Source organism: Elephantulus edwardii, unplaced genomic scaffold (genome assembly GCF_000299155.1).
Source record: "Elephantulus edwardii isolate Elephantulus edwardi_28Jun2011 unplaced genomic scaffold, EleEdw1.0 scaffold00185, whole genome shotgun sequence".
Classification (NCBI taxonomy): domain Eukaryota; kingdom Metazoa; phylum Chordata; class Mammalia; order Macroscelidea; family Macroscelididae; genus Elephantulus; species Elephantulus edwardii.
The window spans coordinates 4,318,479-4,332,057 of NW_006399935.1; the positions used below are offsets into that span (position 1 = coordinate 4,318,479).

Genomic DNA, 13,579 nt, shown 5'->3' on the forward strand with positions numbered 1-13,579 from the left:
GCTGGGTTGGAACAGACCAGACAGCATTTAACGAGCTCCAAACAAAAGGCTAGTGGCAGGTCCCATGGGTGAAGGAGCTGAGTCACAGCCTGGGGTGTTTGGGTGGCAGGTTGGTTCTCTAGAGGGCTGTGGTCCACAGGTGTTTGGTATCACAGGTTAACAATAAAGAGAGGTCACACATTAAATAAAGGGTATGTGAACAGAAACACATTTATTACAAAAAACCAAAACAAAAAACAAAACGAAACCCAGATTCACATTGTATTGAGCTACAATATGGCAGCCGATTAAAAAAAAAAATTGTTTTTACACAGTTTAAGAGAACTAATAGAACAGGTTCTGGTGGCCACAGGCAGGCGTGGGTGGAAAGCATTAGTAGCGGCGGGTGAAGCGGGCTTCGTTCGGTCTGTTCCCTCGGGCCTGGCCTCCAAATCCTCCCTGCATCCCGCCGCGCGGCATCACGTGGCCCCGGGAGGCTCCACTGGGGGCAAAGCTGCCCCGCCTAGGAACAAATTCAGATCTTGTGTCCATGAGGCCCTCCCACCGGCCAGGCGCTCTCCTCGACCCTTGTCCTGCTCTGCAGCAGCAGCGTCGGAAGACAGACTCACAACCGTTTGAGGAGCAGAGAGAGACACAGGACCGAGCACACATCACAGGTAAGGGGAAGGTAGTACTGGTTGGAAAGACTTGACTGGTTTTAAACCTTCACCAAGTGAAGCAACATGCAAAGAAGAGACTGGTAAAGGCGGAGAGATGAAGCGTCAAGGGAAAGAGCCCGCGCCAGTGACAAGGTGCCTTACCCCGACATCCCGCCCCGGCTCATCATGTGGCCTGGCCCAGAGTGGCCAGACATGCTTCTTTCTCCACCTGAAAAACAACAAGCGACTGCCACATGGGGTACCTGCTACGGCAAGGTGCCCAGATGTGGTCCACTCCAGCCCCCTGTGAGATCTGGGCTGGGGCCTCCAGCCTATGCAGGATGGACGAAAGATGCGAGACCCACTACAGTAGGTTAGTAGCAGACTCCTCGAAGGAGCCCCAGCAGGGATGAACCACCGGCACACCAGCCTGAGCAGGTGCCAACTCCAGCTTTTGAGAACATGCCAGGACCACAATCAGTTCCTTACCTTGCCATCTCTTGTGGTCCCTGTCCATCATGCCTCCCTCGGCACCACCTGGCCATGCACGGTCATCATCCAGTCTTCGGCCATGGTCCCCCCAGTCACGTCTGCCCCTTAGAAGACAGACATCTCTGATTTGGACTGCACCTGGCCTGGGGCTACATTGTGACAGTAGTGGGGGACTTGGGGGAGCAGATGTGAGGTTCTATGGTGCCCAACCCCACCCCCAAAGAGCAGCAGGGGCCACAGAAATTAAGTGCAGCTTGTCAATCCTTGACGCTGGTCCTGGTCTGGGGACACTATACTCAAGGCGGTCAATCTTGAAGAATCCCTCCCTCCCCCTCAGGCCTGACCCAACTACACATTCTCTGAGATTCCTAGAGTAGAGCTCACTGCTTGAATGTGCTATGGGGTGACACACATTCCCATCCTGGCGTGTGGCCTGCAGGATGCAGGCGACACAAACCTGGGTGGGGGAGGCAGCCCCCTGCCTTCACTCATCCTCTTGTCAGAGCCGTAGCCACCCCATCCATCTCGGGAGTCTCGGCCGTGGCGCTCTGGTCCTCCATGGCGATCGGGGTAATGCTGGGTGTTGGAAAGCCAGGGGAGACGGGAATGTGAGTATGAACTCCTAGGGTGCAGGGCCTTGTTGACAATGACAATATACTCAAGGCAAACATGGGCGTGGGTTCAAGAAAATGCCAACAGCAGTTTACACACCACCCAGGGGGCCAGGTCACAAGTTCAACATGACGACAAGACTGCAGGGACTGGATCTGTGTGACACCAGTTGGTGCTCAGTCCCCGCAAAGCGGGAAGGACCACTAACTACTGAGCAAGCTGGTGGGAGAGGAGGCAGCCAGTCAGCAGGCATGAGCTGTGCCTGTCAACAAACAAGGTCAGCCCTGCAAACCCTTCCCAGAGGGAAGGCACACACTGACAGCAAAGGAGCAACATGCTGTCCCCAAACCCCCAACTCCTACCACCTTGTTCTTTTACTCTATCCCAAGAGCTTCCTACAGACCAACAAACATACCTCTAATGATCTAATTTAGATAGCATTCATCACTAATTCCAAGAAGAATGCCCAGTAGATAAAGTGACTTTGTTCAAATGGGAAATAAATTTGGGGAGATACTGGTGAAGTGAGGAGCCCTGGTAATGCAGCAGTGAAGCGCTCTGATGCTGACCTCAAGGACAACATCCTGAACTACCAGAGGACATGCTCCCATAAAGGCACCATCCAGGAAAGTCTAGAGCAGGACTACAAGCAGGAATGGACTGATACACAACAACATGGAAAAGCAACCAATCACTGTAACTTAAATAACTAATGACAGTCTTCCTTACAACCACTTCCAAGCCCAGCACCACCGCCTGCTAGTCACTACGTTGGAAGGACAAACCAACCACAAACAAAATTAAGTCTCTAATTTTAAGGAAGGCTGTATGAATCAAAAGTCCACCCCCCCCCTTCAAACCTTTTATTCTGTTATTGTTGGTGCACAAAAGTCCATTTTTAAGGTATGAAGTCTTGCTTACAGACTCTGGAAGGGTGGGCTGGTAACCTACCTCTGGATTATCCAGTTACTGAAAACCCTACAGAACACAAATCTAAATCTACCCTGAAATGTGGGGGTTGTCATGATTAGACAATAAATGGCTGAAGACAAACCCGGCTCCCCAGAGCCCTGTGCTCCTTGGGGTCTTTGCAGGTGATCTGCAGTACTGGTAATTCTGCCTGAGTCATGTTGTGAGAAGAAATCTAGGAAGGAGACCTGTGTGGGGCCTACACTCTGTCCCAAATACACTGCAGTGGACAGGGCCTCTTGACATGCTCATGACCACTGTGAGGCTAACATTCCAAATGTAAAAGCAACACCTCACTCAACACAGCCAAAGAGGCTGAATGGGTATTTTTTTGGGGGAGAAAAAAAGCAAAAAAAACCCCAAAATAAGCTGTGATTTAATTTTGGAAAAAGACAAAAGAGTTTAAGCCACAAATATTGTCACTTGCCTGTGGCTTAAGAAAAACCTGGCAAGAGCAGCAATGCTGTCTCTTAAAAGAGTCAGAAATCATAAAACTTCAACCTGTTTCATATTCCCACCAGATTTTTTGCACCCCCCCTCCCCAGCCTCTTTTCTGTCAAACAACTTGTGACAAGGCCCTAGTGCCTTCATTTTTTGTGTGACAGATTTCCAGATAACAAGGTGACTGATGACTTGTGATTGTCTAAATGGGGGTGGGGGCGAGACACATTCCTATCTTATAAAGAGTTACTCAGGAGGAACTGCTGACAGCAGGTTATCACATACATACTGTGTTGAGAGAAAGAGTGACTCCCCAGCTCCAAAGCTGGAGAAACAAGCTCCAAAGCAATGGTGATGCCAGGATGAGAGAGCAGACTCAGCATGAAGTGCTTCACTGCTGTTTCCAGAAAAGCCCGAGAAAAATGTGTTTAGATTGTGCTGTATGAACAGCAGGCTGACCGGGGGCAGATGTTCAGGCATCAGGGAATGACTTGTGGAGCTCCCTGTCCCCACACACCAAGGACAGCAGCTATGGAGGCTGTATCCTTAAGGAAGTGAACAGTCAGGTCCACGAGAGTCAAGGACATGCTGCAGAGAAAGGACTCCAGAGACAAGACCTAAACACACCAGCCCCCCTTGGCCACCCTAGGCTGAACAAGCAAACCCACTGAAGAATCAAGGTGCCTACGGGAAATTCTCAACTAAAGTATAATCCAGAAGGGAATTTATATTCCTTTTAACAGTAGAAGAGGAGTTGCTCAATGGCTGTTCTTTGGTTAAACTAGGTCCCGGGGATTAAAAAGTACACCCATTTTCAAGTCTCGAGAGCACAGAGTCAACAAAATCACTAAAGGCCCCCTAGCACCTAAAAACCAGGCTGTCAGCCAGAAGGCATACAGGACCTTGGGGAGGCCCAAGAGAGTTGAGGCTCTGGTGAGTAATCAAAGCTCAGTAGTAATAACCCAAATCCTCAGCTCTAAAACCCATTTCCTGAGCCTTAAAAGAGGAGGAAAAAAGTGAATTCAATCAATTCTTGGGAAATGTGTGGCCTGACTCACCTGTCCATCTCTGTCTCCCATCATCGATCTGGAACCTTCTCTCCTGAAAAAGGTCATTTAAATGAAAACATAAGGCAAGGAACAGACTTGATCAGAATCCCAAAGCAGGACTGCTGGGGGCTAACTAACCTGTCTACCGAGTGGTCGGAGTAGCGGCCACGGTCACGGTGGTCAAAGTCATGGAAGCGGTCTGAGCGGCTGAAGTCAGAATGGTAGCGGTCATCCAGAGCAGCCCGCTTGGCTTCTGGCCAGTAGGCATCATCTCGTCTGTAAGGGTATATGAAAAAAAGGGTTTCTTTCTCAAGGAAGAGCACAGAAAGGACTTGCCAGAGGGTCCCTGGCTGTTACCACTTCAGAGCGAAAAGGCCATGAGAACAAATTCTCCTGTGAGGCAGGGAGAGAGCATGGGACATGCCCGCTGACGGAGGACAGTGAGGGATAATGGAGGGGAAACCACGCAGCACACTCGGCTGCTGGGCAGAAGAACAGACTCACCGGCCGTCCAGGTCATAGGGCCGCCGCACGGAGGGCCGCCGCTCCTCGTAGCGCAGCTCCTGCTGGCGCCGCAGCTCCTCACGCTCGCGGTGGATGCGCTCCTGCTCTTTGCGGCGCTCATGCTCCACGTGCATGCGTTCCCGCTCCAGTCGCTCCCGTTCCCAGCGCTCCCGCTCCAGCCGCTGCCGCTGGAAGGCCAGCTTCTCACGGGCGATCTCCAGCCGCTCCCGCTCCTCGCGTTCCCACTGGGCCTGCATGCGGTGCTCCCGCTCGCTGCGCTCACGCACCCTGCAACACATGGTGGCGGCTGAATGCTCCCAGCCCAACAACAGACACATACATGGAAACAGGAGGCCTGGCCTTCCAGGACCAAAGACACAGGAGTGTGGGTGTGTGTGTGTCACCAGTTACAGGAGGAACTGGGACTCGTTTTCTAAACTTGAGGTTACCCTGAGCGTGAAGGGAAGTGACAATGACAAGTAGGGAAGAGGAGTCTGTTTCAATTAAACCCTTTGCTTCCTGAACCTCAAATGTTCTATTGTGAACCCGAGCTCAACCTATTGAGTCAATCCTGCCCTCGGCAACGCTACAGGACAGAGCAGAGTTGCCTTACAGGGTTCCTGGAGCTGATCTCATTACAGGAACACATGGCTACTGTGCTGCCAAGGCTTCCTGCCACAGGGCTAGTGGACTAGAGGTGGAACCTGCTGGCCTGCCTATGCTCCATCTTCACATTTACAAGTCAAGTCTTGGCATCAGCAAAAGAGTACTGGGGGAGCAGTGACTGAAAAGTGAAGTAAAAGGTCTTTGAACTGTAGTTCAAAGGGAAAAGATAAGCAGATCCCTCCTATAATGATTTACAACTCCAGAAACAGAAATGTTATCAAAAGACAGAAAAACCCAGAAGTTAGCTGAGAGAAGAGAAAAGGGGGGGGTGGGGTGGGGTGGTAAAAAGAATACAGCCTTGGCTCTGGTTAGACCAGAGCAGGGAACAACCTACACCAGGGACCTGGACTCACCGGCGGGACTCTGAGTCCCTGGACTTCCGAGGCTCTTTGACTTTATCGAAAGATACAACAGACCGTTTCTCTCTGCTGCCTGATTTGCGATCCTGGCTCTTGGATGCCTGATTCACCAAAGAACATTAAAAAGTTAGGGACAGAAAGATAAAATAACACAGCAAATCAGTTCCCCTGGACTTTGTTATGACTTCCTTTATGGAAGCAGATTATGTAGCACCCCCAGGTAGGCTTCAACAACAAATGTTCCCACATTAGTGGAGGAGTTGTCAACCAACCGCATCCTCAGAGGTATAGAAACACAGTACATCCAGGATTGAGCAGCAAACTGGAAGAATGTTTTCACAAAACCATCAATAATGCAGGGTTAATGTCTGTTTATCATAAATGAAAGTTTCACAGCACTCCAACAATCTGCTGATTCGCTATGGACAAGGCTGATGGGACAATTCTCCCCCAAGACTTCCCTAAGAGCAAGTAAGTTTGTTTTTTTAAAAAATTAAATAATTTTAATGAGCATTTACAGAGATTTTGGATTTCCATTCATTCATTGCTGCACTTCTCTCCCTGCCGAGCCCTCCCCCTCCCGCAGTTTGCTCCTCTCTTTCAAAAGTAAAAGAAACACTCCCTCCCTGGTACACAATCCCCCACCCCACCCCTCCCGCTGCCCCAAGTACATTCCAGTATGCAACCTTAATTGTGGGCTCGCAAGTAAGTTTTCATAAAAACATTTTCATTAAAGGGTAAGGGGTGGGGAACACTACAGCACATGGAAACATCAGCAGAGATATGCCAGGACCGGGCTAGGGCACACGGACCCTGACCTGCCCTGGGGAAATACTTGCTTCTGCTCTGTGATCTGACTAGGCCCTAGGAAAACTTAGGGCACAATGTGCCTGAAAGGTGTCCCTGGGAATAAGTCCTTTTCACTACACTGAACACCCAAGGAAAATAATGCACATGGACGCTTGCATCAGACCCTCACTAAGCCTCAGCAGCAAATCTCAACAGTGGGAATAACCCTGCTTCACCCAGGGATCATCAACAACTACTTATGTAATTAACGGCCGACAGTGAGGGCCTGGTTCATAGGACAGGCTCACTAGGGTCACTGGTGTGGGACAGATTTAAGAAGGAACAGAGAGGCACCCAACTTTAGGGAGAACCAATGAAAACAGCAGTAGGAATTGCTAGAGGCTGGCAAGTTACCCCCACATTGAATTTAAGCACTAACTTGAGAAAATACACAGAAACGAGTACTGATCATCAGAGTAATGTAAGAAAATCAAAGTCCAGACTTTGACATTTAAAAAAAGTATGAAATAATTCTCTATAAAACATATATAAAAGTACAAACGAGAACAATGTAAAACGTAGGGGAAAAAATCCTCCCACACTAAGTTCTGCACACTAGTAGCCAACACTTACTCTTTCTTTAGATCCAGATGTCTTGACACTGATGACAGGCACGCCCTTGGACCTATCCATGACAACAGTTCGCTCGGTGCCCCGACTCCCTACAGGAAGAGAACAGGCAGTCTAGAGAAAGAGGCGATCCACCCCAGGAAAGGGGACTACAGAGAAAATCAAGGCGCGCTTTTTTTTGCCCACTGATCAGTGTCCTCCACAGAGCACACCGGCTGAGAGCAGCCTCAAGGGCAGGCCCGTGGGCCTGTCAGCTGGTTGACTACCTGACTTTGTGGATCGAGAGCGTTCTGAGGGGCCGGATTTCTGCTCCTCTGAATCTTCACCCTTTTCGCCACTTCCGTCTTCACCCTTTTTAGCATCGTCTTTCTTGTCAGCTTTCTCATCCCTTTTGAGGTTTGCAGACCTGCAAAGGGACGTGAATACGCGGGCCTGTGAGATCTGGTACCAACGGCCACAAGGAAGCCCCTGGATGTGCACAGTGCTGAGGTGGAGCCTCACGGTCACCAGCAGGGGCAAGGGGTCAGCAGAACAGCCCAGCTCGAGTGGGCCTGGAGGAGGACTGCTGGGAGGAAACCACTGCCCGTCGCTGGGGGTGAGGGGGTGTGTACACACCCCCCCTTCATCAGTAAAGAATAAAGGTGGATCCAGACATGCCTGGCTTCCATTTGTCCTTGGTGACAAGATGACCCTGGCCACAGCACTCACCCTGAGTCCCCAAGCAGTACCTGTCACTGGTGCTCGACTTGTCTTTTTTCCCTTCGCCCTCTCTCTTGTCAGAGGTCTTCTTGCCAATAGGTTCATTTTTGGCCTGAAATCATTTAGTGAGGGAGATAAGACTCAATAGGAAGTACTGTTGGGACTTCCTCAAAACCCACCACGTCTGGTAAGCCGGGCTGTTACCTTCTCCACCGAGATCATCTTGCCATGGAGCTCCGTTTTATGGAGGTGGCTGATGCACTTCGTGGCCTCCTCTGCAGTGGACATGGTAACAAAGCCGTAACAGCGAGCTCCAGGACTCCGAGCATTTGTCACAACCTTGGCTCCCACCACCTTGAAGGGAAAGGTACAGTTCAGACACCAACACCCAAAACTAACTTGCAGAGGACCAAACAAGAAGTGCTCCATTCTTGCCCAAGAGGAGATGATACAGGGCTGGGCAAGGGAATCCCTCGGTCTCAGAGTTGGCAATGGGGACTCACTCTGTGCAATCCCACCTACAAACTCAAGGGGCTGACATCATTCCTCTAGCATTGCTCCCCAGAGCTGGACAATGTGGCTCAGACCCAGAGTGGGGTTTTAGCCCAGTCTATTTCCCGGACATGCCCTGTGGAGACTCTGTGAGGGTGTACCCTCCCACCCTGAGGAGCCAAGGCACGATGACAACGTCTCAACAAATGTTCCTTAGTGTCTCTGATCAACACCAGGGAAGCTGCTGGTGCTTTTCTGCTGAAATCTTAACTGTTTTGACTTGGGTTTCTCCCAAAAGCAGATTTGGAGAGGGAAGGAGTTTATTTGGCTATAATTCCCTCGTGCATGAAGGGATGGGGAGAAATCTCAGACAGCCCCTCGCCGACTCTGGAGGTTTGAGGTGGTGAGAAGGCGAGAGGGGTCGGGGCACAAGATCTCTGCCCTGGCTGTGTACAGGGCCTGAGTGGGGCATTACCAGGTAAGATGCCTATTTAAAGTGTGAACTGTCATCCTATCACGGTGGACAGATTTCAGAAGTTCCAGAATAATGGCTACCATGGGTAACCTGCTGGTATTTGAAAATGGGGTGGTATAGCTTCCAGCATCATGCACACCACCAGAGTACAAAAGACAGACGAGTGGTGGTACATACACCTTTGATGGGTAGGCGTTTGTGTCCTTTAAGCATGTGTGTGTGTGTTGGGCTTGTCTGGCCTCTGACCCACCAGTCTTAGGTTCAGCCCAGCCTTAGAAATATGGGTAATATTGTACATGTATCATTTAAAACAAAAAGAAAGGCACATGGCATTCTGGCTCTTACCTTTCCATATTTGCTGAAAAGATTCTTCAAATCTGTAGCTCTGGTGGTAGAAGACAGTCCACTGACCCAGAAATTTCTACCACAACTGCTGCGACCTAAAGGAAAAGAAGGTTCTGTTGCCATCACAGCACCCCCTGGAGGTCTTCTGCTCTCATAGGGGCCCCACAGTGTACCCGGGCCTAATAGGGCAGGTACAAACCCGCTTCACAAAGTTCCTCAAAGGATGCCAGTATCAGACCACCCTCAAACGTCTCACACCTAAAGAATTTCTAAACTAAGTATTATTTTAACTGAGGCCGAGATATTTGCAATGTATCATTCAGTTGGAGGAATTAAAAAGTCCTTCAAACACATACACTGCCACGGGACCTACCCTTTTCGTCTTTGGAAAGCCGTTTTGTATCTGAGTCATCTTCGCCAGAACTAGAGACAAAAAATAATGTTACTCCAGGAGGAAAAGGCACAGAGAAAACCAAACTCAAAATTTTAAGATACGTGCTGAGACTGCATACCTACCCGAAATTTAGTTTTGAAAAAAAAAATAAAAAAAAATACCCCGACCAACTTAAATTAGAAATCTGACCTAATCATTAGATTGCAGACCCACAGAAGTTAATTCATTCTCTTGGGCTAAAGAGAATTAGGAAGAATTAAAGAATGCAACCATGATAGGTTGAGGAAAAGAAAAGATTATGTAATCAGCTGACAATACAAAGATATATAAAGCACTCTTTAGAAGTTATTAACTAGGACTGCATCAGTCTCGATGGCCAATTGCAGAAAACAAACAGCTTATGTGTGTCATTAAGTGACCAATGAAAAGAAGATAGCATCTGGTCTAAAACTGAGAAAAAACAAACCTCATTTTCTGATCAGCGCCCTCACTGGCTGAGGACTCTTTAGGAGCTGGAGGGACTTCATTACAAGCTTCAAAATCAAACTTCTTCACGTCTTCTTTGCTATCTCTGGGCTCAGGGCTTGAGGCTTCCTGGGGCGCCTCCGTGGTCACCTCCTCGCTGGAGGCGTCCGCGTCTTCTGGGCCTTTACTACTCTGCTCAACTGGCTTCTCTAGCCCCGCGGGCTCAGAGTCCGCGCTCTCGCCATCGCCTGTCGGCTCCGCGGGCTCCCTTTTCACTACTGCTAACAGGGTGTCTGCCTTGCTCCACTGAGCGTGTGTTGACTCGCTGGCCAAATCTAAATCGCCCTCCTCCTGCTCCTCGTCCGCGTGGGCGCTGTCAAAAAGGTCCTCTTCCTCCGCAAGCTTGCTGTCTGGCCCCACGCTACTTGTATCCTGTGCCAATGGCTGCTCCAGCTCGGAACCTTCTTCTTTTACTGGCTCAGATTTACAAGTTTTCCCCAAAATGTCGAGTATTTTCTCATTTTCTACGGATTTAACAGGAATAGAATGGCACAAGGTTTAATTACCAGGGAAATAAAGCAATCACAAATGCGGATCTGGCACGGCTGCCACACTAACATGAGGAGAACGGCTAGCTACACAGAGATTGGAAAACCCAAAGTTATACGTTAAGTTACCTGCTTGGACTACCTTTGTACGCCAACTGACTACTGCATCAATCCTCTAAGCTATAGGAAAGAGACAAGCATCCCAGAGAGTTAACCCCCAAAACCTTCTGGCTGATTCTTGACAGTCTTCATTCTGTCGCCGTTTACTTATGACTCTTCCAAATTTAGCTTCCGACGTCCAAGGTGCTTAAAATGAACGAATTGCCATTCACTGAACAGCTCAATTTCCAAATGGCTTTGTATTTCTTTTAACAGAACCGTCCAATAGGAAAACCAGAACATCTTCCAGTGGTGCTGAGATATTTGCAGTCCAGCAAGTGAATTATTTGTTTGGAATTCTCATGAAGAACTCTTGCCTCTTCAGGAATCCAGATATGTCTCAAAGTTTAAAATGGATCTCCCTACAACTAACTCCCTGCACTGCCCGAAACACCAGAAAATTAATTAGGTTACTGCCAAATATCACAAGATCTGTTTTGTGGGATGCAGCAGTTTTAGTTTTTGACAGACATGCAAAGTCTTTCCACATATATTTACTTGTTACTTTTGATTAGAAAGTTATGAGAAATTTCATCTTAAAGATACCTTTTACAAAATTAGCAGACAGCCACTTTGACAGATCTGGTGATATGGCTGGGTTTCCAATCTCTATGACCCTGGCAATGATCTGAATTCTAAAACTTCAGAACAATGTACACTATCATAAGGGAACTTTTTAAAATTTAAGAATTTAAATAAGAGAAGATGGGAAACTAGAATCGCTCCAAACCCCCACTGGTGAGTTCTCATTTAACAGTACCTGGCTCCAGGGACGGCTCCTCAATTTCCTGCAAGAGAAAAGACTAGTGAGACTAGACATGCTGGGAACCCTGCTCTGTCCCCATCAGACACCAGGACTAAGGCAGTGTGGAAAAGTCAGTCTTGACAACGAGTGTAGCAGGTGGAAAGGCATTCATTCATGTTGAGTGCTCCCCAGCACTATGCCTCCCCCGTCATCCTGGCCTAGGGCCCACTTCTCTGGAACTTGCCATCTGCCCTCCTTTTGGACAGCATTCCCAAAGGGTCTGACCTGCCTTTGCCCATCACATGGGACGGGGAGTGTCAAATCGTGTCCCTCACCACAACAAGATAAAGGTAAACAATCCAATAGAAAAATGGGCACAGGATATGAACAGGCACTTCACCGAAGACGACATTCAGATGGCTAACAAACACATGAAGAAATGCTCAAAATCCCTAGCCCTAAGAGAGATGCAAATTAAAACAACTATGAGATATCATCTCACCCCAGTCAAAATAGCAAAATTTAACAGAACAGCAAGCAACAAATGCTGGCGAGGTTGTGGAGAAACTGGAACCCTGATTCACTGTTGGTGGGAGTGTAAAATGGTGCAACCCCTGTGGAAAGCAGTATGGCGCTTTCTCAAAATGTTGCAAATAGAGATACCATTTGACCCAGCAATTCCACTACTGGGAATATACCCTGAAGAGACCATAGCTGACATCCAAACAGATATATGCACACCCATGTTCATTGCAGCTTTGTTCACAATAGCAAGGAGTTGGAAACAACCTAAGTGCCCATCAACAAACGAATGGCTAGAGAAGCTGTGGTATATTCGCACAATGGAATACTATGCTGCATTAAAAAACAAGGAACTCATGCAATATTATTCAAAATGGTTGACTCTGGAGAACATTATGCTGAGTGAAATATCCCAGTCACAAAAGGACAAATATTACATGATGCCACTGTTGTAGAATGGGACTGTCCTTGGGGTTAGGGAGACACTGAGTAAGATGGGTTCAATAATGTATACTGCACTGAAGCAGAGGAGGGAGAGAACCGTCTAAAAGAGAGATGTAACTGGGTATTTCTGTCATCACAGGAGACTAGGGCGAGGGCTGCATGGTGGAGGGGACCTTGGGGAGGGTTTGTAAAACAATGAAAGAATCTTTTCTTTTACTTTTCCATAATTTTTGGACTCATGTACTTATAACTTGTTAGTCAAATTTGTGTCTTCTAGGTTGCAACACCCCCATGATACATCTTGAAGGATATGTACATGTACAACCAAGCACAATCAATAAGAGTGCATCTGAATTCCAAAATCAATCTCCATAATAGTCTATGTGTTTCCTACTGCCAAAGGGGCCCTTTAGAGTAGTGAGAGAAGATCTTCACCCTGAAACCCACAGCGTCCCTTTTCAGCAGGAAGTAGCTAAGAGAATACGCCGTCCCCTTTTCCTTATGACTCAGGGTGAAGTCTCTCTCAGGGAGGAGTGATAGGGAATGGCAAAGGATACACTGACAAAGAAGATTAATCAGAACTGGCTTTGACAAGCACTGTGGCATTTGGACAAGAACAAACTGGGAGGAGGGTAAAGAGAATAGTGCAACAATGAATGAGTGGAAGCCCAAAATCTCTGTAAATGTTTATGAAAATTAATAAAATATAATTATAGAAAAAAAAAAATAAAAAATCGTGTCCCTCAAACTTGAGCTAGTCCAAAGGGCACAGGCTATTTTTCTCCTTCTGCTTCTAGTGTCAGCAATCATCTACTAAACCTATCAGTCTCGAGTTAGTTCTACAAAATCTGTGACACAGACAGCCTGACTCCTGTCCCTGGACTGTGTAGACCAATCTCTGCCATCTGTGTACTCTGTCTTGTTTTTTAAGTCAGTGTCCTCCCTGGGCTTCGAGTCCTAAAGAGCACTCAAACTCTTCCTGAGAGGCCCCATCAGTTTAGGCTACACAGATTCCTTGCATCTGGTTTTTTTCCCCTATAATTATATTTTATTAATTTTCATAAACATTTACAGAGATTTTGGGTTTCCATTCATTGATTCTTACACTCGAGTATTTTCTCATTTTCTACGGATTTAACAGG

General features: G+C 47.9%; 1 protein-coding gene across 3 annotated transcripts in view; it reads right to left on the bottom strand.

Moving 5' to 3' along the window:
- Nucleotides 1–372: 372 nt before the first annotated feature.
- SAFB (scaffold attachment factor B) overlaps nucleotides 373–13,579 on the bottom strand; it is a 26,691-nt gene continuing 13,484 nt past the window's right edge. For 2 of the 3 annotated variants that reach the window (XM_006896373.1, XM_006896372.1), the window contains 16 exons: nucleotides 11,487–11,514; nucleotides 10,021–10,543; nucleotides 9,534–9,583; nucleotides 9,161–9,255; nucleotides 8,053–8,202; nucleotides 7,878–7,960; nucleotides 7,416–7,555; nucleotides 7,153–7,241; nucleotides 5,725–5,831; nucleotides 4,706–4,993; nucleotides 4,340–4,477; nucleotides 4,211–4,253; nucleotides 1,588–1,706; nucleotides 1,128–1,234; nucleotides 801–867; nucleotides 373–502 (listed from right to left, as the gene is read on the bottom strand). In XM_006896373.1, the coding sequence (XP_006896435.1) occupies nucleotides 373–502; nucleotides 801–867; nucleotides 1,128–1,234; nucleotides 1,588–1,706; nucleotides 4,211–4,253; nucleotides 4,340–4,477; nucleotides 4,706–4,993; nucleotides 5,725–5,831; nucleotides 7,153–7,241; nucleotides 7,416–7,555; nucleotides 7,878–7,960; nucleotides 8,053–8,202; nucleotides 9,161–9,255; nucleotides 9,534–9,583; nucleotides 10,021–10,543; nucleotides 11,487–11,514 (2,157 nt within the window). The remainder of the gene's footprint in view (nucleotides 503–800; nucleotides 868–1,127; nucleotides 1,235–1,587; nucleotides 1,707–4,210; nucleotides 4,254–4,339; nucleotides 4,478–4,705; nucleotides 4,994–5,724; nucleotides 5,832–7,152; nucleotides 7,242–7,415; nucleotides 7,556–7,877; nucleotides 7,961–8,052; nucleotides 8,203–9,160; nucleotides 9,256–9,533; nucleotides 9,584–10,020; nucleotides 10,544–11,486; nucleotides 11,515–13,579) is intronic. The other variant, XM_006896371.1, reaches the window with a different exon arrangement.